This window comes from Petromyzon marinus, chromosome 4 (assembly GCF_048934315.1).
Source record: "Petromyzon marinus isolate PM22_M1 ecotype Great Lakes invasive population chromosome 4, UKy_Petmar_22M1.pri1.0, whole genome shotgun sequence".
Lineage (NCBI taxonomy): Eukaryota > Metazoa > Chordata > Hyperoartia > Petromyzontiformes > Petromyzontidae > Petromyzon > Petromyzon marinus.
This window is the reverse complement of record NC_133670.1, coordinates 9,678,528-9,706,437: the sequence shown is the minus strand read 5'-3', so window position 1 is coordinate 9,706,437 and position 27,910 is coordinate 9,678,528. Positions and strand designations below refer to the sequence as shown.

The 27,910-nt window shown below is 40.0% G+C and overlaps 1 protein-coding gene across 2 annotated transcripts; it reads right to left on the bottom strand.

The window, feature by feature from the left end:
• Positions 1–15: 15 nt before the first annotated feature.
• DNAJC10 (DnaJ heat shock protein family (Hsp40) member C10) lies at positions 16–26,215 on the bottom strand. 2 transcript variants are annotated; one of them, XM_032946340.2, is made up of 23 exons: positions 26,019–26,215; positions 21,563–21,859; positions 19,865–20,030; positions 18,956–19,006; positions 18,289–18,371; positions 17,992–18,123; positions 17,221–17,314; positions 16,241–16,318; positions 11,550–11,593; positions 11,170–11,316; positions 10,364–10,453; positions 10,150–10,257; positions 9,227–9,341; positions 8,984–9,111; positions 8,270–8,386; positions 7,523–7,624; positions 5,422–5,577; positions 4,532–4,665; positions 3,942–3,995; positions 3,650–3,797; positions 3,318–3,440; positions 2,234–2,338; positions 16–2,094 (listed from the first exon to the last, which is right to left on the bottom strand). In XM_032946340.2, the coding sequence occupies exons 2-23, from the start codon at positions 21,719–21,721 to the stop codon at positions 2,083–2,085; spliced, it is 2,346 nt and encodes a 781-aa protein (XP_032802231.1). In that variant the 5' UTR covers positions 21,722–21,859; positions 26,019–26,215; the 3' UTR covers positions 16–2,082. The 2 variants fall into 2 exon arrangements, with proteins under 2 accessions (XP_032802231.1, XP_032802230.1); XM_032946339.2 differs by having other exon boundaries at positions 21,563–21,838.
• Positions 26,216–27,910: the final 1,695 nt, after the last annotated feature.

Here is a 27,910-nt window from a genome sequence, read left to right as displayed (position 1 = left end):
AAACCAACAAACGTGTAAAATCCACCATTTATTGAAATGCAATGTATATACATGTATCCAAAACCAAAGCCTAGCAAAGAATAAGTCCACCAAAACAAACACCAGTTACAAAAAAAATGCGGGAAAAAAAGTTAATGAAGACAATCTCAGCTTAGGTTTTTTTTGCACATCTTAAGTTGTAATTGCAGAGATAAAAATGGCCATGTCAAGGCAAGGATATGTTAAACTCAGTCACCAATATTGCTTGTGAAGCATTAACTCCCATGCATAGAATACAGTGACAGTAAAAAACACACTGCACATATATTCTGCCATTGAGGTGTAAATGTGGAGTCTTTCTTTCCCTTCAAAATAAAAGCAAGCTCAATAAACAAAAAATATTAGAATATTCAGTATTGAATATCAATATCTGAAGTCAAAATGCGAAAGTATTAGAGTAAGGTGTGCCCAATTCAGGAGACTGGGAAGCAATATATTGATAACGGAGCAATAATAAAACTACTGTCGAAAAACCTTCATGAGAATAGTGTTCTACTGAAAATGTTAATACTCCTAGAGATAAAATGGCATTGAAGAAGGAATTATTTCACTTAAACAGTAACAGTTATGTGCACGTTTACCAATATGCTATTGTAAAGCATGTGATCTATAACAATAATTATATTTTCCTTTAAAAATGGGGATTTGCAATCGTATTTAGCTCAAAGCACATTTTAAGCTTCGTTTTAATTAATGGTTTGTTGCTCATGAAAAAAGATAAAAATATATATATATAATTGGGTGATAATTTTGTTTCACTCATATTGATCTCAAGTCCAACTTTGCTGCCATCTTTATTAAGTTATTTTACCATTTCCCGCAGTTCACTCTCAATGGAAGTGGTAATGACTGTCAACAGCAAAGCTAAGATGATTGAGTTCACTCAACTAGTTTGCTAAAAACAAACGAGAGATCTCTGTTGGAGGGAAATAACTGGAAAATCTTGCAGAATATGTATACCTTGGACAGTAATCGAAGGGGGACTTGAGATCAGGATGAAATAACAAAAAAGGCGGATGGAAGTGGATTGAAGCCCTGTTGGAAAGCACAATTTGATCATAAAAAAGCAACATAGCAATGTGCATGAGGAAAGTTTTCAACCAGTGCATATTTACCTGCTATGACATATGGATCAGAAGAATCATGGGCACCGATGGACAGGATGGAACAAGGGTTTAAACGTCCATAAAGAAGCATGGCAAGAGACGCAGAAAAGAGGGACATGTGGAATAGAGAATAAAAGCAGTTTGAAGACATGTTGACCGACAAAAACAGTGGGTTTGGGCAGGACACGCTGCTAGAAGGGATGATGCCCAGTGGGTGAGAATTACTTTCGAGGTGGCAGCCAAAGAAGGAAAATCTGTCCAAGAGGACATCTACTACAGAAATTGAGCGATGGCTTGTGTGCAGGTGCTGGGTGAGCTGTTGCATCGCGGGACCATGGAGGATGGCGGCGACTAAGGGAGGCCTTCATCCAGCAGTGGATTGAATGGCTGATGGTAAATTAGATACTAGTTGATGGTTTGTTTGGAGGATCAGAAATATCTTCTGAATCCTGTTTGCAGTCTGGCTGGCATTAACCTTACACACAATAAACATGCAGTATGTTCAATATCACATACTGTTTAATACATACCTATAATTATCCAAATTGTAAAATGTTATCTTAATCTTAAGGTCCTTGGAGTGTTATAAATTTTTTACATCACTTTCAAAAATGTTTGTGCAAAGGCAGATGATGAGAAAAATATTATCAAGAGGCATTGCTCTTTGCATATGCGTTTGTTTCGTTTATAGAAGGTGTTTAATACTTCCCAAAACAAAAATGACAATCAGCAATATACAATTGGTATTCACATGTTTTTACCGCTGCCAAAATAGGTGAATCAACGCATATGATGTTTCCACTGTTGGTTCCGAAATGCTCTCGTATTTACAAATGTGCTACGGTGAATAATTTTCATGTTAGAAAACGACATCTGAACCCAATAATTATCTCAAACAACTTTCAAGATTGCACATGACGGTGGACACACCATTAGGTCACAGTTCATCCTGTTGGACAAGAACAAAACACAAAACATTGGTAAGCATCAAACAAAAATTAAACGTGATGTCTTGTAATAATACTCAATATAGCAAGTATTCCACATGTGACAAACCAGAGTATGTGTGAATGGACAATAATACGTACCTTTTTGGTGTTTTCATGTAGGGGTATATCTCCCACCCGCCTTAGAAGGTTCTCTGCTATGTCTTTTCCATTTCTACTGTTAATCTCCTCCCCTCCTGTACTCCTCTGAACACAGAAAAACACCAAAACAAATTAAGGCGTTACGCTCAAAGCACATGTGTCAAATATACCATAATCTAAAGTATATTAGGAGCAATATTGAACGTGTACCTGAACCCTATGGACTCAAATTCCATGATTTATAGCAACACGTGTAGTTAAAATATTCCCATGTGTCTGTGTCTACAGTTTTGACCCAATTTTTTACGTAAATAGTTACATGTGTTGTTGACATTTTTACCATTCATGCTTATACTCTGGGATAGTTTAAATGTTAACACATGGATTATACATAAGTACACACATAAAGGAGTGTGTATATGAAGGCTACTTAAATGTTGAGGCTACACCACATACATACACGTGAGCTTTAATCTACACGGTTAAACTGGCTGTGACCTCAGTATTGTGGTCTGATTGCACATACAATAAGGTCAAGTTAAGTGTATTTATTTAACGAGGTGAGAACTAAGAGACCAGGATTATACTCATTTGCAAGGGTGACCTGGGACACCAATTTGACAAAAAGCAAAACCATTAAAAGTACGCAATTAGTCAAATAGAAATTAGAGCAAAAAACAAGAATCACGCCAGATATAAAAAAATATTGCCCAAACAAGAAATAATGCTAAATAAATTCACTGTAGCGCAAGTTGGCTCTGGCAGTTTATTTTTTACACTGATCTTGGTACAAATACAATTAAGTTACAGAAACATTAAACTGATAAAGAGTGACTTTTCAAATCATATGTAAACACTAAATTATATATTTTAAACGTAATTTCAAGTGAAGTTATCAAAAGGTGTACATTAATATATCATCATCCTTCTCTTGTACATCCTTCCATTAAAATCTTACGAATTGTGTAATAAAACAAGCATGACGGTGGTATGTGTGGAACTAATCAATGCATCACTATTTTCAACAAGACAGTGAAACCATAAGTTTTTCCCTTTATAGAATTTCCCCCCAAAAAATCCTCACCTTGCTTCGTCCCTGGTACTGGTAGAACATGACTGTGGGATAGCCATGAATACCAGCGCTCTGGCAAACATGTGGGTCATTTTGACAGTTCACCTTTCCAGTTCTTAATTTACCTTTTAGCAGCTGTGAACAAACACAATTTGAAGGGCACGTACAAAACGGATCGTAAATACAACAAATTAATTATATTACAACAGACGTTTATTTACAGTGGCTCAATATTGTCTTTTACACACTAACATTTTACATGTACTGTAAATGTATATACGCCATAAAACTGTGTATTTTATATATACAGATAATAACATGAGGTCATCAAATGGGTCTCTCACCCTTGCTGCGATTTCAAACTCAGGAGCAAATATTTGGCAGTGGCCACACCATGGAGTATAAAAATCGACCAGCCAATGCTCCATCCCTTCTAGCACCTCCGAGTTGAATTTCTGGGGGGTGAGATCTTCTGCTGTTTGAGGCAGGTATCTGTTAGGTGTACAACAAATCCGGTGCATAACACCTCGTTAAGAATTGACAACGTAACTGTTATCACATGTAATAACTACAGCCCTTTGCCAATAATTTTAATGCCGGTAAAAGAGAATACATATACGCATTATCGTTACTTACCCAAAAGCCCATCCCTTCAAAGAGTTGGCATCTCTGTGCCAGCCATTGTACTTGCTGAAATAAAAAATAAAAATCTTTGTCAGTTTGGCATTACAAAATCACAACGTACGAGTTCTACAAATCAAATGGTCATCATGGCTAATGCTATTTATGCTACCAAACCTCTTCCACGTGGCTCAGAGTCTCGAATTGTTCACTCAAATGCCCATATTTCCAACTGTCCTCTCTCCACCCTGCACATGTACCAAAACCCATTGAAACATCCTATTCCTGATTTAAACTTTATCTACCATAAAGTGGTACGAGGAAAATCAAAACCACATCTACTATCTTTTATTCTACTACTTAACATTTCCAGCTTGCAAGCTGCTCTTCTTATCCTGCCACGAAATTACTCGGAAAAATATATTATTTATCATATTTATAAATCAAAAGATAATTTATGAATATATTCAAATTTCATGAACAAAAATCTTGCAAATACATATATCGTGATTTTAATAAAAATTTGACCAAGAAGCAAAGCACTTATCGCGGACAACCATATGTGTTTTTGTGTAAAGCAGTCAAGAAAGTATAAAACTACTTACAAATATTTGTCAGAGCTAGCTGGATTCATGGGGAAGAGTCGGATTTCAGGATAGGCATGAACCATTTCACTTTGACACAGGGCATGGTGCTTCTGGCAGTCCACGCTTCCCACTTGCACCATACCTGACAGCATCTAGAAACCCCAAAAATGCACACACAAAAGAGTGGCAATGCAATAATTGCAGGGAAATTAATAAATAAAAGTGTAAAACCGTGCTTAAGTATGTAACAGATAAAAGTGGCCACGGGTGGAATTCACATACCAGAAGGTTATGTCACAGATATTTATTGTTATATTATAAATGTATATTCCAAGGTATTTCCATGCAATTTTATTCATTGTAAGTTTAGCATATGGATAAAATACAATTGTTTGGGAATAAAAATGTTGTCTCACGGAGTATGTAAAAGCAAAAAATAACGAAAGAAAATACGTGTAAGACAAAGTGTGAATGTACGAAAGCAGTTGTTCATTTGTAGATGAAGATTGCCTCCTCCTGGCCATTTATCGAAAAAGCAACTTCAAGCTTGTGAATTAACAGAACACCAACATGATGGTTGAAAACACAGCTCGGCGGTAACATTCACAACAATAGCAAAGTACTTCTCGGCCAATTGTGCCAGATCGGACTTAAAAACAAATTTGGCAATCTCATTTTTAAGGCAAACATTTTTTTACTATTTTGTACTCAAAAATCACTTTACCATATGCACATATTCTGCCAATCAGGTTCAACATTCTGTGACTTGACATTTGAATACATTTGATATTCAACAAGAAACGTCAAAAAAGTAGAGCCCACCACCCACAAGACAGATGCACCCCTAAACCATGTCTCCCGTGTACACATTGCACAGGCGTGTGCACGTGCGTAGGCAATGCACTGACCCGAGCCATACGCTTCCACTCTGGCAGGAGGGCCTGACAGGGCCCACACCAGGGAGCGTAGAAATCGACCATCCAAACTTCATCTCTCTTTCTCTGCTTCACCAGGGAAACGTACGTCTCTGGGGTCAGTGTGACCACTGACGGGCTCATCAGATCCTGAAATGCCATAATTAAGATAATTGGTTATGTCTGCAATTTTGTAATTACGACAAAGCCAAAAATAACACAATATAGTGACAATATAAACAGTGGCTGTAACCACGCCCACTCTTGAGATGGTCAATTTATCCACACTGTATTTAAAACATACTGAACACAATTTAGATTATTGAATCCTCTCCTGTTAACAGCAAAAACGAGGGCATCCTCCAACATGTTCATATGTTATAAGCCATTTCATGCATGACTCATTCCAGAATGTTATATTTAACTTTTTATAGCTGCCTATTTGGACTTATTTCAATAAGATATCTCCATTGTTTAGCATTGGTTTTCTCATAAGTACAACTAGTTTTTCTTTTTATGAAAATATAACTTTGTATATCCTGAATCACCACCAGTTTCTGTAAAATAATAGGGTATATTCTTGGCTCTTTCGGTAAAGTCACGTAGAAAGGTTCAAAGAAAATAACAAAAAATTACAAAAAACTATGACGTTTCGATCGCAACACAAGCAATCGTCATCAGGAGAAAAAATAGCGGGAAAACTGCTGAGGCAGGATGTTTTAAAGGTTTGAAATGGGTGTGGCCCCAGGGTCATAGGCGGAGTGGGCGGGACTACTGATGTTAAAGTGAAAAATTTGCATGTCAATGTAAGATCGGAGAGCTACCTCCACGACGACAAAGCTGTGGACAAGGCCATTGTATTGTGAGAGATTAGCATGTCAAGATCGCAGAGCCACCGCCACATTGAGGAAAACGAGCAACAGTGGCTGTGTTAGTGAGACATTTAACCTGTTAATGTAAACCTGTTAATGTAAAACCAGAGAATCGAAAATAACTACTAACATCGGAAGGTAGGATGGAAACATCACAGCCAGTCATGACTTAAACTGGTTAATAACGTCCTTCCAATGATTGCTCAGTGTGTACCCATCTTCTCTGTTGAAATTGTGTCTGTGCCTATATATATGGATGGCTTCATCCATATATATAGTTAGATGGCTTCATCCATATATAGTACCTTCGTCTTAGAGAAATAAATTTCGTGTGAGCCCACCGCATTAAAACAATGATCAGCCACGGCCGAGGTATTGGTCCTACCGTGTTTCAGATCTGCCTTATGTTCACGAACACGGTCCGAGACATGTCGCTTAGTTTCCCCAATGTAACTACTGCCGCAGACACAGCTTAGTTTGTAGACGCTGGGGTATTGCATGTCAGGGATCACATCCTCCACAGATGGGATCAGATCACGGATTTTATGTACTGTGTTAAATCGAACCTGGATTTTGTGTTTGCTCATGATTTTGGAAATCTTTTTAGCCTTAGCAGCCTTCCCGGTATTTTTTCTCCTGATGATGATGGCTTGTGTTGCGATCGTCATAGTTTTTTGTTATTTTGTTATTTATTTGAACCTATCTACGTGACTTTACCGAAAGACCCAAGAATATGAATTCCTGCAGTCATGAAAGCTTTAAGTCAAAATAATAGGGCTTATTTTTGGACAATTGTATTATTTTTTCACATCAATATACTTATTTCATAATAACTGGCCAAGTGTCAATTATATAATTTACAACATCTTGCTTTGAGTTTACACTGCACTAGCTATTGGTATTTATGCCAATTGTTTAAAGATTTTATACAGATAGTTTTGCCCACACCCCCAAGATATTATAAGTACCTTACGTAATTTTTTTTTAATTGTGATCAATGCAACATACAATATACGTATTATTTTCTTCAGTAAAATAGACCACCTTTGTCAAACTTGCTTAATTTCCGTGGATAGGCAAGCTAGTTTAGAATGTACATTAATATTTGTTTAATCTTGAATCAAAACTTAGATTCCATCAGCCACATATTAGGATGTTAATAGATGACGAATATCTATAAAGTTTAAGCAAAATGAGAATGCTGCTTGTATAGTATTATGTACCTGTACGTATTCCATCAACTGTTCAGCACTGTGCTGTCCATTGTATTCATGGATGTTGCTCTGGTTAAATATCAGTGTTGTCGGGTACGCATGGATCCCGTGCTGCAAAAACAAACATGCTTCCAAAGTTCAAAGACAAACAGCATAGTTTATGATTGGTGTCACTGGATTATCAGCACAGAGAACAGAATATGTTATTAGCTTTACAAGTCCATCATGTCATTTGTGACCGAGAAGGTGAACTACAGAGAAAATAAAACGTTTCATTCAGACTGATGTCATGCTTACAGCTGTTAAAGCATGTCATTTCTGTTGCAATAATCAGAACATGAGGCATGGCACACGAGTAATGAACACCTATATTTACGTAATACACCAGCAATATTGATTCAAATAAGAAAGATAAATGCTTTAGCACAAAGCACTACTGTACATACTGGAAAGGATTTCTAAACATGACATATATATATGCTTAAACAGCATAACTAATGAAGAGAAGGTACCTATAAAACACATTAAACAATGACGCTATCTTTAAATAAATGTAAAGATATTTACACTTGCTTGCATGCATCCCTTACATTACCGAACACATAAAAGGCATATTTTTACTTGTGTATTAAAGCAAAACTCTTTTCCCGAATGTAGACACATACCAAGATACTGCACTTAAAAGTCCAAAGTGATAATTAAATAACCTAAAACATATAGACCACCTCACACTACAACTGTCATAGACAATCTCACCAGGTTACAGATCTTGCTGTGAATGGTGCAGTCGATAGTTCCAAACTTGAGCTGTCCTGTCAACAGCCGGGAGGCCTTCCTCAACTCTGGCAGGAGGGCTCTGCATGGAGGGCACCACTGTGGGAAGGACACGGACCAAAAAAAACCACAAAGGTCACCTGAATTTCGATTTAAAGCTTTCGTGACTGCAAGGATTCATCTTCTTTGGTTCTTTCGGTAAAGTCACGTAGAATGAGAATAAAATAATACATAGATAAAATAAAATAACACAATAAAATTCTCACGACGTTTCGGCCACAACACAATTGTGTTATTTTATTTTATCAATTTATTATTTTATTCTCATTCTATGTGACTTTACCGAAAGAACCAAAGAAGAAAAAGGTCACCTGCTTATCCTTAGGCACTCTAGCAGGAAGGGCCGTTAGGCAGACCATTGAGGACCGCACACCAGCCAACCTTATTACACCATGTCACTTAAGGCTAAAGCAACCTAGGGAAGACCCAGGGTAGCTTCAGATGGGAATCGATCCTAAGTTCCTGGGCTTGTAGTGCAGTAGACAAACCACGCTACCGCTGCCAAACTACATTTCCAAACGACGACACTGCTTCAAACATAGTCGGTAATGAGTGATAGACAACAATTACCCGACCCTTATCCGTTTACAATTTCAGAACTGGTGTAACCCCGGAGGAGAGAGAAAAAAATCATACGGGAGCAAAAAAGTCGATCAGCCAGGGTTCCTTGTCTTTCTCCGGGAAAGTCTCTGGGCTGAGTGTGTGTACCAACGAGTTGACACTCTCCTTCGCAAAGGATACGAGCTCATACAGTGTAGTTTTACCTGCGCGGGGGGAAAAAAAAGACCTCACAATGAATGAATTTCACCGAGCGTGTCATGTCCGCAACACATACTGTTAAGTTTTCAAAGCAACGTTGAAACTAATATTGAAGCTTACCATGGTGTATTTCATATTCATGGAGACCTTTTCCTTTAAATACAACAACTGCCCGGCTGTTGATGTACAGTTGGTCACAAATGTAAGGGAATGGATTGCAATCAAGTGTTCCAACCTGTGAATGAGCATTTTGTGAGTTAGCACTATTACGTTTCATATTGTAAAAAAGAAAATCACATAAATCAAACAGCAATGCAACACGTACATAATACCATTACGTTTAAATTATATAATGAAAGACTCCTATATACATATAAAAATAAACATTAGCAGACAAACTAATAAAAAATGTGATGGAACAATATTGAATGGAGTGGTTAAAAAAAACCCCTCTATAACGTTCAAATAGATCTTTATTTTGCTTTAGTCAATCAGAAAAATGAAAATTCAGTTTGAATGCTTGAGAATTGCCTCTCGCCTCCTCATCTCACCCAGCCACCTCCAATACTGTCTTAAAGTACCATTTTTGGTTTCATAAGACTGTAAACATTATTCTGACCTCAACAGCTTGTTCACATTTTGTAAAAATTATACTAAAAGAAATGTGTAAACAGACACGGGAAGAGATGCACCACCTGTGTTACCTTTGCATATGAAACATGTAATCTCAACTGCAGAATGCCGTTTGTGAAATCTTCCTTGCATGAAGCCATTCCATTTATCAAACTATTTTATACAAACACTTTTTCCACTTTGACAATTTACATTTACTTCATGTTTATCTGCTTCTTACCTCATGCTCATTTTATTATCCTGCCTGCTCGACAAATTATATGTAGACCCTTGTATGTTGACACTATAAACTGAAACTACATTCCACTCGATATTATAATAGCTAAAGGTACATTTTATTTTAAGAGACTGTTTTCTCATATAACTAAAGCTATATATATAAAAAAAGCAAAACACAGTGACATTCACACCTTTATATTTTTCGATTTGAGCAGTGTATTTAGTTTTTTGAACTCGTAATCTCCTGCCTCTCCTTTGTCTCCAAAGACGATGAAAATGAGCCAAGGGCTTTGCAGGATCTGTTTCGGAACGAGATAATGCATCAGTGCAGTCATCATTGTTATACGAGCGTATACGACTACAAATATGGAAAGCAAAATGTTCATCCGTTGTTGCCTTTCTCACCTTCATGTCGGCGCCGGTAAGCTTCTCCAGAGCAGGGAGGGCTTGCATCACAGATATATAAATCTCCTTGGCATCAAGACTCTTCAGAACCTACACAGAATACATCATCATGGCATTAAGTATGTATTTATAATGTAGTAACACGTTTTTACAATTTACCACATTGCATTTAAAACATTTGTTTTTTATAAGAGCTCTATCATTATGACATGAGGCAAAACAAATATTGAGGAATGGCTGTTCACATCTGTGAAAATTTCCCAGCTGATCAATCTGCTTGTTTGATAAAGCTTTATATTATAACCATACTATACTCAAGCTTTGCTTGACATCACAGTTACATTTAAAACGGGTTTAAGATGATGCGTGTGCATTTATTGGAGACAAATATAAACGAAGTTCAATATTATGAAAGGACTTCAATGTGATATAAATAGAATTTTTTTTTAATTTAACAGGCTCTTACTTATTACAAAGCCTATTTTTTCAGTTTACGACGCTGTCACCAAACACACAGCACAACGGTGTAAGGTTAAAGTTCATACTTTCATTGTTATTAATTAGGCATCTTGAGAGTTTCTATGAGATTATAAGTCCAGTCGTTGATGCAAGTGTGTACAGGACCAGCTAATCTGAAGCTTAACTAATTGTAACGTGCTATATATCAACTCCAACAGCAAATGTACAACTGCATAATGATGATCAGTACAATATACAAGTATTGTTTTTGTGCGAGTGTTTAACCAAAGCTTTGAAGGTCCATTGCTGGAGGAATTAGCTTTCCCATAGTGGCATGCATTGAATACCAGAGAATGGTCAGCATCATTTTCACCGGACTTGATAGGGCTTTCGCCTGGTGGGTAGAAGACTGTCTTGCTCTCCTCTATGTTCATCTGCGAGCAAATGTGTTTTTGGGTGCTGCAGTCCACCCAGCCCACATTTGCCATTCCATCCTGTGGGAAGGGTATGCAATGTCTGCCATCAACATTATATGAGATGTAAAGCAAGGTGTTTTCATCTCAACAATTCCACAAACAAGACACACCTGCAATAACACTTCATGATTAAACTGATAATACCAAACCATTATATTAATGTATTTACCAGTTCTATACCGTGAGATTATTTCATTAGGTGAATAAGCCAACTCAAATTCATGACAACTAAAACAAATCGTATCACTCACCAACATTCCAGCGAGCTTACGCCTGGTGTGCTGAGATAAGCAATCTGCAACACCAAAATACACAAGGCAGAATACAAATATGTATGATACAAAAAAACAGCAGACTTCCTTTGGAGAAACCCAACCACCTGGTTGTTGTATGTTTACATACACCGTCTAGATATTCTACAGCAAACGAATATGACATTGTTAACATAGCATTAATAACAGTAAAAGTAGTATGGTATTATAAACTGGCCATATTCTGGTTTTTGCAAATGGAAAATTTTCGCAAAGTTTGCGATTGGATGGAAAGATTGACTCCTGGTCTAAGCATTGCAAAACACATGGTTGACACATCCTTCAGCGAAAAAATAATTTTGGCTGCCTCTCTGTCAGTGATTTACTCATCGAGCCTTGGACTTGCAAAGCCTACAAAGCTGAGACAGATCTTGCCATGAAGGCCATGTAGAATGAGATTTAGTTTAGAATCACAAATACTGATTTTCCTGTTCATACTTAATCTGCGATTGGAACCCAGGAATAAATTAGCATTTTTTAGGGATATGCTGCCAGCCTTTGTGAAAATGGTTTCTCATTTACAAATAGTTAAAATGTTATAATAACCTGTATTGTGCAACATTCCCATTAACAGATATATAATTACTATTTAAATTATTGGTGAAAGGTTGGGTAAAACACATTTAACTTTGTATATGTGATTACCATAGGGTATTCCAAATGTTAACTTGAAAAACAGAGCATAAGCGCTCCTTCCAGAGACCACCTGAGGTTGAGCTAAATGTTTTACGACATCAGCATCATAAAGGTTTGGAGCACATTTCTTCATGCAATAACTTCCCATTGAAGCTATTCATACCTAAAAAAGGAAAACATTCCAGTAAAATGTTCCTTTATTTATACTGGAATGGAATCATTTTTAGGACGTGACTTATCCATCCCTAGATGTCATGAAACGTATGCTTTTAAGAGCACACACTAAATTATCATTTCAATTGATAAGTTAGTAATTGCATACGACTCTCCCATGGTGATGTATGAACAGAGCAATGCAAGATGACACATTGTGAAAGATTGCTTTTCGCTATAATATCGGACTACACGCTAATCATGTTAATACATTTGTCTTCGCTAACAATCAATTCCCTGTCTCGATTGTAAGTAGCTTTGAAGTGGGATACAGTTTGCCCATTCTAATATATTTTTTTGGCCTCCAGACTCCCTCCAGTGGCCTAGAGAAACATACTTTGCACACTGACTATTCCAGTCTAACATCCCTTAACTGTTCAAAGAGGACCTTAAGCTTATACAATGTCAGTTATATGGAGAAATTACTAAAAAAATATATCCACAAAACACATGCGTTTCATTCAAAAATAAACGTAGTTAGATAGTCTTCATGACTAACTCATCAGCAGGACATGATGAAAGAAACAGTTTTTAAAAATACACAGAAGTGCTGGAATTATTTTCGATTTAACGGACTGAAAATTTATGGAAAAAACTCCACATTAAATACATGGAATCTGATTTAGAATACACAAATTCACGTAAGTGTAATGATATACATGTTTTACAGCAGCAAAATACATACAGTGAGGGAAAAAAGTATTTGATCCCCTGCTGCTTTTGTACGTTTGCCTACTGACAAAGAAATGATCAGTCTATAATTTTAATGGTAGGTTTATTTGAACAGTGAGAGACAGAATAACAACCAAAAAATCCAGAAAAACGCATGTCAAAAATGTTATAAATTGATTTGCATTTTAATGAGGGAAATAAGTATTCGACCCCCTCTCAATCAGAAAGATTTCTGGCTCCCAGGTGTCTTTTATACAAGTAATGAGCTGAGATTAGGAGCATACTCTTAAAGGGGGTGCTCCTAATCTCAGCTTGTTACCTGTATAAAAGACACCTGTCCACAGAAGCAATCAATCAGATTCCAAACTCTCCACCATGGCCAAGACCAAAGAGCTCTCCAAGGATGTCAGGGACAAGATTGTAGACCTACACAAGGCTGGAATGGGCTACAAGACCATTGCCAAGCAGCTTGGTGAGGCAACAAAAGTTTGTGCGATTATTCGCAAATGGAAGAAACACAAAAGAACTGTCAATCTCCCTCGGCCTGGGGCTCCATGCAAGATCTCACCTCCTGGAGTTGCAATGATCATAAGAACGGTGATGAATCAGCCCAGAACTACACGGGAGGATCTTGTCAATGATATCAAGGCAGCTGGGACCATAGTCACCAAGAAAACAATTGGTAACAAACTACGCCGTGAAGGACTGAAATGCTGCAGCGCCTGCAAGGTCCCCTTGCTCAAGAGAGCACATATACATGCCTGTCTGAAGTTTGCCAATGAACATCTGAATGATTCAGAGGACAACTGGGAGAAAGTGTTGTGGTCAGATGAGACCAAAATGGAGCTCTTTGGCATCAACTCAACTCGCCGTGTTTGGAGGAGGAGGAATGCTGCCTATGACCCCAAGAACACCATCCCCACCGTCAAACATGGAGGTGGAAACATTATGCTTTAGGGGTGTTTTTCTGCTAAGGGGACAGGACAACTTCACTGCATCAAAGGGACGATGGACGGGGCCATGTACCGTAAAATCTTGAGTGAGAACCTCCTTCCCTCAGCCAGGGCATTGAAAATGGGTCGTGGATGGGTATTCCAGCATGACAATGACCCAAAACACACGGCCAAGGCAACAAAGGAGTGGCTCAAGAAGAAGCACATTAAGGTCCTGGAGTGGCCTAGCCACTCCCCAGACCTTAATCCCATAGAAAATCTGTGGAGGGAGCTGAAGGTTCGAGTTGCCAAACGTCAGCCTCGAAACCTTAATGACTTGGAGAAGATCTGCAAAGGGACAAAATCCCTCCTGAGATGTGTGCAAACCTGGTGGCCAACTACAAGAAACGTCTGGACCTCTGTGATTGCCAACAAGGGTTTTGCCACCAAGTACTAAGTCATGTTTTGCAGAGGGGTCAAATACTTATTTCCCTAATTAAAATGCAAATCAATTTATAACGTTTTTGACATGCGTTTTTCTGGATTTTGTTGTTATTATTCTGTCTCTCACTGTTCAAATAAACCTACTATTAAAATTATAGACTGATCATTTCTTTGTCAGTGGGCAAACGTACAAAATCAGCAGGGGATCAAGTACTTTTTCCCTCACTGTAGAATCCTGTATCAGTCATGTAATGCATTTCTAAGCAGCTGCATAGCACATGCACTTAGAATCTGGTTATCACTATGTAAATACTAACAGAAAGAGACATGAGGATGTCATACATTAATAGCCGTGTTATCCAGCTGCTATGTGTTTCTTTTATAAACACTAATAGTAGAAAAATAAATAATACAATTTATATTAGGCTAGGCCCATACGTATATTACCTAACGCAAGAGAAAAAGTCTGACCAGTGTAGGACAGTGGGCAAAAAAATATATAAGACCAAGATGGTGTATCTGGGTTTTGAGGTCCAAAGAAACTAAAATAACGCAAACCCTGAAACAATATGTGCACACACCATGCATGAATGAAGGAATTTTAAAGTTAAATAGGATACAGCATGTTTGCACCCGCGATTATGAAGTTCCAATGGAAATGTTTTACACGTATCCAATATTACACATGGCAACGCATGGCACGAGGATTGCTGCAACACCGCATATGTATGGAAATGATTAACATTCGTACACGTGTCATTTGACCATGGCAAAACCACACGTTGACTAAAAAACGTATTTGTCAACCCACATGTCCATAAGTCATTGGCTAAGCAAACTACTGTCCTTGAAAAGCAGAACTTTGCATATATGGTAACTCTATATTAAGAGAACTGAAGTTAATGTGGTTTTACTAGATATTCATATGATATCTGAAATTTGACTAATTCATATCAAATGAGTAGCACATGCAATACCATGTAAAACCAGGATTTTTTACACTACTCTTTACATTTATGATATGAAGTTAGGTGATACTGTAAATACACCAAAATATTAGGTTTGTATTAAGGTAATAATGCGGTGAGATTTAAAATAGCTTGGAGACTAACAATGAAAGCACCCATGTAATAAATGCATTTTTTTAATGGAATATTATTTCCTTCCAGGCTGTAAATCAGCAAGCCTCAGCTCCTTTGTTTATTCCCAAATACGCAAGCGGTAATAACAAAACACCTCTATGATTTAGCACCATGGAAATGTGTGCATCAGCAGTGATGTAATTAATGCCAGGGGGTAAGGGAAACCTCCCAGATATAGCAAAGCTTTTCACCCCTTTGGGAGATTTATCAAGATTATATAGAATAAAGACTGCAGTTAATTAAGGCCCTAAAATGGTCTGAAAATGCCTTGGCTACAGTCAACAAGCAATACAGCCAGCACTGGAGTGCACCAATGAAAACGTGCACTTTTAACAGAGCTTATTTTAGCTAAAGTAAAAGGTTACTCAGAAACAAAGATTGATTTAATTTGTTTAAACGTGCCAAACTACAATAACAAACGTAACTTTCCTTTTTATAGGGAAGATAAATAGTTATTCATTAACAGTACATTGCTAGATCAAAGCCATCACTATGCTTGCTGTTTCCATGAAATCACACAGTGGAAACATCGCACTCTCAACTGTCCAGGGTCACCATGAGCTTAATAAAGTGCAAGGTAGGACCCAATTACCTCCGATGTCCGAGCAGTAGGAAAGGAGCCAGCCTGTCTCTGTAGATCCAGCCTGTTCGAAAGCGTTAACAAAATTACCTGCACAAGACAAAGCACGCCAGATGATGTTGCATGACCATTAAAATGTCATTCCCCATGAGAGGCAGGGAATGACGGAATGCAATATTAATGAACCGTGAACACTGATAGTTACGAGGATTAGATTCATACATTCATTTTCAGTGTAAGTAAAGTATTCACAGGCAAAATAATAAGACAGCAAATCCATGTATTTATACTGAACAAAGAACATGACCAAGAATAAAAAAATATATCAGGCTGAAAACCTTTCTTTCAGTATGGTCACTGACACCCCTCATTTCATTTGTATGTGTTTAACTCTTTTCAATTCCTCTCTGTGATTGCTCCCTCTGTTTCAAAAAGCATAGAGGATATTTAGTAAGGCACACAGATGCAGAAGCAGCAGCAGCAACAAGTGCATATCTCCCCGTGTCTGCGTACACATTTCCTCTTTTATTTATCTCACTTTAGGTTTCCAATGTGCAATTTTCAAAGAAGAGAATCCGGAACACTATATAGTGTGTACAAATCTTGGTGGCAAAGTAATTACACCAGGCTTCCGAAAAGTAACATTGTATTGACTTTCTCTGATCTTGTTCCACAGTTTTACTTTACCCTTGCTTTATCTGATGTTCTGCATATTTGTTTGCTTTGTCTCTCCCTCTATAAAGTATATTTTTACCCATATATTTATGGTGGAAAAGGAAAATTAATTTTCAATTATGCCGGCTTGGAATTAAAATTCATATATAAAGGAAATGTTTGCTTTCTTGACATTTATTAATTTGTCGCTAATATAAATATTTAATGCAATTCATATTCAAGCATAATCAATGTCACATTAATCCATACATAAATACATATATAAAATAACATTACCAAGAGCATTTCAAATATTAACCTTATCATGATATTCTTACCAGCCCAGAGCTCCGTTACTTTACTGGTTACGTACTTCATGACGAATCTGACCAGATCATCTTTAGACCTATCTCCCGAGTACTTGACTGGTTGCTGAAATATGGGAAACACAACAAGCACAATCACCCAGTTAATTTTTAGATGTTTCTGAAAATTTCATTTGGGCATGAGTTTGTACATTTGGTGAACGAGAGTATGGTAACCTTGTAAAATTATTAAATGTTAACCTGACATTATCACAGCTTTACAAACAAGAAACCATTACATTTGAAAAGGGTGCTCAAATCAACGTTTTGATTTTTGCCGTCATGAATATGGTAGTGAATATATCCACTGGATATTATATTTACATTTCGTTGATGTATAGCAGGGCTCTGATGATAATGTATTAATAGGGGGTATATTAAAGAGGACATTAGTATAAAAATCACTGTCAGGAGGAAGACAATCTATGCCTTCATTGACTAAGCCAAGTGTTACTTTTCACACTGGCTTGCCCATCTTGTAATATAATTACCCAGGTTTCTAATGCTATAAAAACATTTAATTTAAAAAAAAAACAATACACATACCTGAAGGAGTATTATTAAACGATCAAGAGAGATTTTGGATATGATCAAATAATATACTACGTTTATGACAAGTGTCAATTATTGTCTAAATCAAGCGTTGAAAAAGTGCCCCGGCGAAACACAACTGTCCCCAGCGACAGCATGTTCTACTAATGCGCCCTAATTAACGTGCCCCTGTAGACGCAGAACACAACCTACCATTCCAGCCCGATAGACGTACAGGCTGGGATAGCTGCCGATTCCCTTGGAGCGGCACATCATGCGGTTATCGCCACAATTCACCGCCGCCACTCGGATCACGCCATCCATCTCCTTGGCAAATTCTCGCCACTTAAAACGAAAAAGAGGAAAACATCCAAGGGTGGATGGGGTTTGTAACAGAGAATCACGATGAAAGCATGAAAACACCGGTGTTGTGACACGACATGTGTGCATGCACACCTTCCCACATATAAAGTCCGCGCAACATGCTGCGTATAGAGGGAGGGAACGCACCATAGGAGCCAGCTCATGGCAATGAGAGCAGCGTGGTGAGTAGAAGTTTACAAAAAATAATTCCCCTGAAGACACCGCAGCATCTGTGAATTACAATAAAATGGAAGCACTGAAATAAAGCAAAGAATTAAACAAGTTACTGCACTACTTCATTTTACATCTCTGTTTATTATATTGGGGTTTTTTTTTCAATGAAAAGTTAACTTTAGGAAACATTTTACGTTTGGAAAAAATAATTCATTTGAGGGGGATTTTATTTTATTTCAAAAGCATTCGTGCAATACTTTTACACATAAAGCAATTATATGGCTTTTTTTTACTGTAGGGCAGTAATAGTGAAATAAAAAAAAATATACACATTTTAGCATTGCTATTATGCAGCCAAATGCTTCACTACAATTGGTCTCAAAGATTGCGCAGCACTTGGGTTTTAAGAGTGGCAACCTGATAATTACAGGAAATACCAGAGTGCTGACTGCTGTGGACACATGCCACATAGCTGTACACTCACGAACACAACCAGAGAAACAACACGAATCCCAACATAGACATGGCGAATGCTGCATTTAATAATTATCGAAACATTTATTTTCAGGGGACAAATTAAATAAAGACTTTACATTTTATATTTGGTTGTTTAAAATATGATTCTAAGTTTATATCGTACCAAATTCTCCTCTGTCAAGTGTCAGAACTTCTGCATCGTCATCATAAATTCCTATGGGTAGGAGAAAAAAAACATGCAAAACAGTTACACTATTTCAAAACATGGCATGGATATTTCAATACTCTTGAAATTGTTTAACCAATGTTTTCAATTGGGGTCCTTAGACCATTAAGAGTGAATACTGATCATTAGGCAGTCCAGATATAATTACAAGGTTAAAAAGCATTAGGAGTTCCAGGATTGATATTACAGTCCGACCTCACGAGATTATGCCCACGCACCCACACTGGTCTGGTGGCAAAAGGTGATAGCGTCGCCAATTTTGACTTAAAACTTTCGTGACTGCAGGAATTCATATTCTATGGTTCTTTCGGTAAAGTCACGTAGATAGAAACAATAATAACAATAATAAAATAATAAAAAATAAAGTGAAGACAAAATTATAAAAATATCTCGACGCTTCGATCGCAACACAAGCAATCGTCATCAGATGAAAAAAAAAGTTTACAATACTTCTACAATAACATCTACACAACATATATTTCACTATACTTCTACAATAACATCTACACAACATATATTTCACTATAAGAGAGCTGTGGCATAGCAGTGAACAAACCATAAAAGTAGCCCTGATAGCCGTTTGAAATGAGTGGGTTATCAAGTTATTTACTATTCTATTATTTAATTTATTTTCTTTCTACGTGACTCACCGAAAGAACCAAAGAGTAATTCCTGCAGTCACGAAAGCTTCAAATCAAGTTTTATTCACTACTATTAGCTATGTAAATGCAATGGTATGATACGAGTTTTTGTACCGTAAAGTGGTACCAATTTCTTAACTGGCCCATGGACTATAAAGATTCTGATAAACGATTGTGCAGTTGAAGCACCTTTCAGCATCCTTACCAAAGTCATAGCGATAAAAGTTCCAGCTCTCATAGCGGCCACCCTGCTGTTGATCATCCAACCCCTTCTCGCCATATTTGTCGTATTTCTTCCTCAGCTCTTCGTCCTTCAATACCTCATATGCCCGGTTGATCTTCAGGAATTTTTCATGAGCATCAGGATCATCCTGGTCAGCAAAACGGCATCAAAAGTTTATGAATAACAAGGAAAACAACCAAGCTGCACCTCTCAATGAGTGTTGATTTGTGTAATCGAAGCTGCTGCTAGGGTGCAAGCAAAATGCCTAAAAGAAAACCACACCAGCGCTCAGCATTTATTTCAGTACTTATGTTGTCATAGCGTTTGTAAGTTAACAATGCACACACATTTTAGAGATTTTTACACAATGGTATGGTGTCATAATTGTGCCAACACTTTAATGAATCGGAATACTTGCATCTGGATAATAAAATAAAACACCATTATCAGCCATGATCTATATGCCAAGCTCTAGCCATTCTTCAAGATTTCATGAAGTAGAAAACCATATAGGTCCAGTACATGGGCCGATTTCATCACTGAATCTCCAACATGTAAATTGAAAATAATGTGCTACAGTAATACATTTTTGAGTTGTTGCACAACACTCTATGTCAAGCAATAATTTTTTATTGCAGGCATTGTGGCTAAAGCACAACATTTTAAATGTGATATTTTTAGGTATTTATGAAATGAACACAAACAAGATGGTGTACAATGTGTCAAAATCTCGAACTCCATTATATTAAACATTATATTATTACTTTCTGTCAAATAGCAATAAAAAAAGTTATTGCTATGATGTTGCCCAATTGATGCATTTCTTTGATCAAATTTAAAATCAATTCTTTATTTTCTGCATCAAAACGTACTGGTCACAGAGGCAACGGTCAAATTACCCTGCTGTATCCTTTTAAAGTTCTTATCAAGAGCTCTTCACAACGTTTAAGGGCCCTACCAAGACAATCACACAGGCTATTCCACCTCTCTACAGCTCATTTAACAAGCCTCAGCATTGGCAGTGAAAATCAATACCCTACTTTGTGGAGCAGGTGAGGCTGAACTCATCACAGTTTACGGCTATAGCTAAACAAAACTCCCACTGAAGGATATGCTAACCTTTTTACCATCGCCCATATATTATAAGCGTTATTGCTTAACAATATGTAGTTGTTGTTTGAAACTTCACTTTCTTTTTTCGTGACCAACTCTAATTTGCAAGAAAATGCAATGGACACGGTACAGTACCGAGTATGACAATAAACCCCAAAGGCAAATATTTGCAAGAGAGGCCCTCCGAAACTGCCACGCAAACCTTTACCGCATGACGCAGCTTCAATTGTCTCTAGTGGATAGCATGAGAAATATTACGCCGACATATAAAATAACCACAGCTAAATGTGCAAGAGCCAATTACCACTGTTTACTTCTCAAAACCAAGGCAATCACAGTTTAAAAAGTAGTATTACAAAATAGATTAAAACACTGAATCAATGTTCTTTATTCCAAATGTCAAGAGACACCGATGCAACACATTACACACACTACATCATGGGATATATTATACAATGATCAACAGTTGTTTTTTCCCCTCAGTACAGTAAAATTGTGTTGCAATTGTATGTTGTTTATAAAATCTACTGAAAAATTAATGGAAAAGCTTCACCATTAACAACTCACCTGGTTTTTGTCAGGATGCAAGGTAAGTGCCAGCTTCTTAAAGGCCTTGCGGATGTCCCTGCTGCTGGCATCACGTGCAACGTCCAGCCTCTGGTAGTAGTCGTCATCCCCTATGACCAGTGCCACGAGACAGAGCGGCAGGAGCAACCGGAGCAGCATGGCCGAGGCACTAGTGAGGTTGCCCTGCTGATGTGCACACCATCCAGACGTGTTTCCCTCTGCGTCGTGCAAAATGTCCACCTTTTTTTTTCCTCACCCTTTGGATGGTGCTTCTTCCTGTGAATGCAATACAAATTGCTACAGCATGGTAGTGAACACTTCATTATGATATAAACATGAATGCATACGATACCACAAAGCGAGTGGCTTCCGCATCGGAAATACCAGTTACGTAAAATATAACTTGCGTTTATCATAGAAGACTTAAAATTGTAGGAAACTGAAATGCCAAATAACATTTCAGAAGACCAATGTCACAAACGGCTTTACATGAATTGTATAGTAGTTGTACAGCACTTATGTAATTCACTACTGGATACAGACCTCTGCCCCCACACTGTGTGGGTATTATTTGACAATACTGCACCAAGCTGGTCAATGTGGGTTGGTGAAGGCTGGCAGCATAGACATGGGAGCATTACGAGTATAACCCTCTGTTCCTCACAATGCAGCCCCTGGGCAATTTGCTTGGATGGTAAATTAATTAAAATGAATGTACAGGACAGGATCAAGGGGGAGCCAGGCTGTGTGAAGCCGCGAGTGGCATTCGTGCAATGGTTGGCTTGGTGAATTCAGTAAATGTTGATGTAAGAGGTTTCAATGGTTAATCTGATCAACACCAACTGGCTGAAATTGACCTCAATACCAGCTGATTAGTATTGACCCGATTCACCATTGAAATGTATGGTCAATGTCTCATGGAATGAATTGGCTGGATTCCACCCTGATTCGGGCATGGCTATCAGGCTATAGAGGTGAGGGTCCATTGGGCCTGGCTGGCCATGTAAAACTGCCAGTGAAATACATGGCGACCATGCTGGATGATTCCCACTAAACCTTATCAATTTTGGGATGGATGGGTTTCTACTGGGCAATTCCTTATACGACAGAATCTGTGTGTGAATGCCACAAGTAAAGATTTAAGCATGATAATCGACTGAAGAAGAATCGTGATTCCTGCTGGGATCACTCATGGTTAAATCATGGAATGTGGATTTCGATTCACGTGTTGTGCAGTAGAACCAAACGGCAAAGTCACGTAGGTAGAAAAAATAATAGCTCGCGACGTTTCGATCGCCACACAAGCAATCGTCTTCAGGTGGGAGGGAGAGAGAAACAGGCTGCTAAAACAAGTCCTTATATGTAGAGCCGAGAGGGGGGGAGGGGGTGGTTGCCGCATCAGGCAAGAGGGTGGGGGCTAGAGATCATGTCTAAGCGAATGGGAAATCCAAAGATGGGAACCGAGATGGGGGGGGGTGTGGTTGATGCGAGAGCTGCGAGGACTAAGGAGGTGGCCATTGTATTGTGAGAGATTAGCATGTCAATGTAAACGAACCAACGCAGCGGTGGCTGTGCTAGTGAGACATCCAGCTCGTTAGAACACGAGGGTAACAAACGAGGGACAACACCACATCGAGGGAAGGAGAGACACACACCGAGAGGCACACCCACGCACACAGAGAGACACACAGAGAGACACACACCAAGAGGCACACCCACGCACACAGAGAGACACACACAGAGAGAGACATACATACACACACAGAGACAGAAGAGAGAGACATACAGGGAGACACACAGAGAGACACACACAAACCAAGAGACCTCTCCCGCCTCTCTCGGCTCTATATATAAGGACTTGCTTCAGCAGCCTGTTTCTCTCTCCCACCTGAAGACGATTGCTTGTGTGGCGATCAAAACGTCGTGATATATTATTTTTTCTACCTACATGACTTTACCGAAAGAACCAAAGTGTATGGATTCCTGCAGTCACGAAAGCTTCAAATCACTATAAGGGCTGTTGCCGTTTATTTAACCACTCTCAAACTCGACATCCTACACTCACACCAATGTAGTAGATGCACTCTATCTCGGTCCTTCCCCGGACACTTATACTGTTTGGACCCTACCCTCGGCTATCCCTTGGCTCTCTCACTCATCTGCCCGGAGCAGGGGTTCAGCCAACACCGCTCGGCGACGAGGAGTGAGATACTCACTCTGGCCGGTCCTTACCCTGGCTCCCCACGACGACCCCGCCTTCGTCACGGGGCCTCCCTTAAGAACCCCTTGGGCGGCTCCTCACCCCCAGCTCGGCCCCGCCCTTGTTCCAGAAGGTGCTCTCCGAAGCCCCTGACGTAACCCGTGACGTTACGTCATCCTTGACTGTCAACCCACTCGCACCTCCTTCTGTTCGCCCCCTCATTGGTTACTCACAATACTCCTCTACACATGTAAAGTAAACCCTATGGTGTCATATGCAATGCATTATAACCTATGGCCCATTTGACAGATACAACACAAAACTTAATTTTAAAGAGCCGTGGCCACTTTGAAAAAGACTGCGACAAAATGTCACTGCAAGCACCTTATCGACATTAATTGGGTACTATATAACCAATCGAATACAACCATTGTGCCTCCCAACCAGTGGTTTGCAAGATTGTCAAAGGTAGAACTGAGGACCTGTTGGATAAATACGATTTTTATTCACCATAATCAATACTGAGTGGTTTGTTGATCCTTATGGCGGTTACCCCGGGGTACCAAATAATACAAAATGGTCAAGGCAATTGACTATTTTATTTTCTGGGACACTTTCTTTGGGGAGTGGAGGGTCGGGGAGTAGAGTGAATCGTTACACCCCTGAGGATAGCGATTTTGTTGGGGTGTACTGTGGGGCTACCGTGTTGCAAGAGTGTCGCTAAATGCCCTTTAAAAGATGAGTGAGGCTAGCTGCCTGTTTGCCATAAACTGTGCGTGTGAAACGGAAAAAAATTGATCTTTTGTTCTGTCCCATTTATGTCAAGGTCGTAGCGCCAGATGGTGAGACGAAGAAGCCATTTGGAAGTCTCACGGTAGAATTATTATTTTATGCAGGATGTCTCACAAACTCGTGGTCGAACTCTCCCCATGCACCCTGCGATTAGTTTTTTTCCCATGAAAGTCAAACCCATGTTTAAGCTTTCAGTGCTGGAATATAGCCTAAGTAAGTGAAAACCAAATTGTGTTTTGCGTATGGGCGTGTGTGCAGCCATGAGATAGTTTTTCTCATGACATATCAGCTATTCATCCAAATGAAATTGAACATTTTACCTGCAATTTTTCATGCATCTATAGTCATTGGTGACTGGGCTTTGAGCATCAAATGCACTTGAGAACCCAGTTAAATCGCAAGTGGCCGTAACCCAGATTAAAACCTATATCCCTGCGGTTCTGGCTTAGCTCCCTGACAGATGAAGCACCCATCATTTAACAGTGTCACAGGATAATTTACACTTTGAATAGTGCATCGTACACAGCTCGTCGACATTAAGCGAGAGCCGGGCTGCTATTGGTACTATGTGACCCGGGGCTGCCACCAGCAGGTTCAGTTGTCACAAGAGTCCCAGAGTGGTTGGGGTATGGAGGTGGCTCAGGATCGAACCGAGTGAAAGTCACCTGAAAAGGCAGACCAAGTCAAAACAATATCCCAAGAAGCACCTATTTAAGTATTGTATATGTTATGGTAGTGTACCACCGGTGACGATTATCTGAACCGATCATGGGCTTTCCCCTAGGTCGACTCGGCCTCAAATGAGTACCTGGTGCGGTGTGTGTAGTAAACACCGTCACTAGGGGAGACAAAGGCGGCCGGGCGTGGTTGCTGGCCTCCCAACCCCCCCCCCCCCCCCTCGTGTATCCGTGCCGGCCTTCATAGATGCTCGCTAACAACACTTGCCCCAACATCGTTATGGCTACACGGGAGAGAGAGAGAGGGGGAATCTGTCTTTATGTAACCAGTGGCATTGTGCACACAATAAACAGGTAAATGGCACCACGGTAGTTCATTAGTTGTGAGGCGTCAGCCAAGAGGTCACAGGACACGTTGGTGGCACTGCGGGACCCAAATCTCGACCACCGCGGGTCCCACGCACTAAACAAGGGCCCTTGCCATTCCTTGAGCCATCGCCACACAATGGCAACAGCGGCAGTAGAAGCCACCGGGCGATGCTTTATTATTAACAAGCAGGGCACGCACAGCTCGAATGAAATCAGCTGAGCTCGGCGGCCCTGCCAACACCATCACCAACTCAGCGGTACAACTCCTGCCCGCCACCAACAACAAGCAGCAACAACATCATCATCATCACGACGACATTCACGAGAAGGCCTCGAAGCCGAGCTAACCCAACGCAGTGGCGAGCGTGCGGGCGAGTTAGTGAAGCGGCGAAGACGAGCGGTGAAACCTTCAACTTACTTGCGAGCCGGTAAGGGCCCCGGCTGTCTCACCCCCCCACTCGCCAAACCTCCTCCTCCTCCTCACCCACTCGACTCGCTCACTCAAAACCGCTCGCGCTCGGCAGCTCGATTGCAAGTGCCTGGGGCTGGAGGCTCGGGACGTCACGCCCGGCAGCACTGACGTGTCGCGTCGCCATTCGCGGCAGACCCGAACAGTCGCTGCGACGAGGCGCTCGCTCGGCACGCCGCACGCGTTGGGGGAGAGTGGGAGGAGTCGAGAAGGGGGCACACACACCACCCCCCACCCCCCACGTGGTGTGTGGGATTGGTGTGATGATGGCTCAGTGGGGTTGGTGTGATGATGGCACACTGAGATTGGTGTGATGATGGCACACTGAGATTGGTGTGATGATGGCTCAGTGGGATTGGTTTGATGATGGCTCGCTGAGATTGGTGTGATGATTACTCAGTGGGATTGGTGTGATGATTACTCAGTGGGATTGGTGTGATGACAGCACTGGGATTGGTGTGATGATGGCTCAGTGGGATTGGTGTGATGATGGCTCACTGAGATTGGTGTGATGATGGCTCAGTGGGATTGGTTTGATGATGGCTCGCTGAGATTGGTGTGATGATTACTCAGTGGGATTGGTGTGATGATTACTCAGTGGGATTGGTGTGATGACAGCACTGGGATTGGTGTGATGATGGCTCAGTGGGATTGGTGTGATGATGGCTCACTGAGATTGGTGTGATGATGGCTCAGTGGGATTGGTGTGATGATGGCTCGCTGAGATTGGTGTGATGATTACTCAGTGGGATTGGTGTGATGACGGCTCACTGGGATTGGTGTGATGATGGCTCAGTGGGATTGGTGTGATGATGGCTCAGTGGGATTGGTGTGATGATGGCTCAGTGGGATTGGTGTGATTATGGCTCAGTGGGATTGGTGTGATGACGGCTCAGTGGGATTGGAATTATGATGGCTCACTGAGATTGGTGTGATGATGACTCACTGAGATTGGTGTGATGATGGCTCAGTGGGATTGGTGTGATTACGGCTCAGTGGGATTGGAATGATGATGGCTCACTGAGATTGGTGTGATGATGGCTCAGTGGGATTGGTGTGATGATAACTCACTGAGATTGGTGTGATGATGGCTCAGTGGGATTGGTGTGATGACGGCTCACTGAGATTGGTGTGATGATGGCTCAGTGGGATTGGTGTGATGATGGCTCACTGAGATTGGTGTGATGATGGCTCACAGAGATTGGTATGATGATGGCTCACTGAGATTGGTGTGATGATTACTCACTGGGATTGGTGTGATGATTTGCTCAGTGGGATTGGGGTGATGATGACTCACTGAGATTGGTGTGATGATGGCTCACTGAGATTAATGTGATGATGGCTCAGTGGGATTGGTGTGATGATGGCTCAGTGGGATTGGTGTGATGATGGCTCAGTGGGATTGATGTGATGATGGCTCAGTGAGGATTGGTGTGATGATTACTCACTGGGATTGGTGTGATGATGGCTCAGTGGGATTGGTGTGATGATGGCTCAGTGGGATTGGTGTGATGATGGCTCAGTGAGATTGGTGTGATGATGGCTCAGTGGGATTGGTGTGATGATGGCTCAGTGAGGATTGTGTGATGATTGTTTGATGATGGCTCAGTGAGATGTGGCTAAATGTAGATGGATTCCCATACCACGGAAGCGTCTCGTTGCATGAAACAAACTGAGGGGGTCGTAAAGAACAGTAAATTTGTGCAAATTAACAAGGAATAAAAAACACACCACTGAAAGTGCTCAATGCAACCAGCCGCAATAGCCATTCATTTATTGGCTTTCACAAACTCACTATGGGTAAAAGCAAATGCAGAAAACTCTGTAGGACGATGCATACT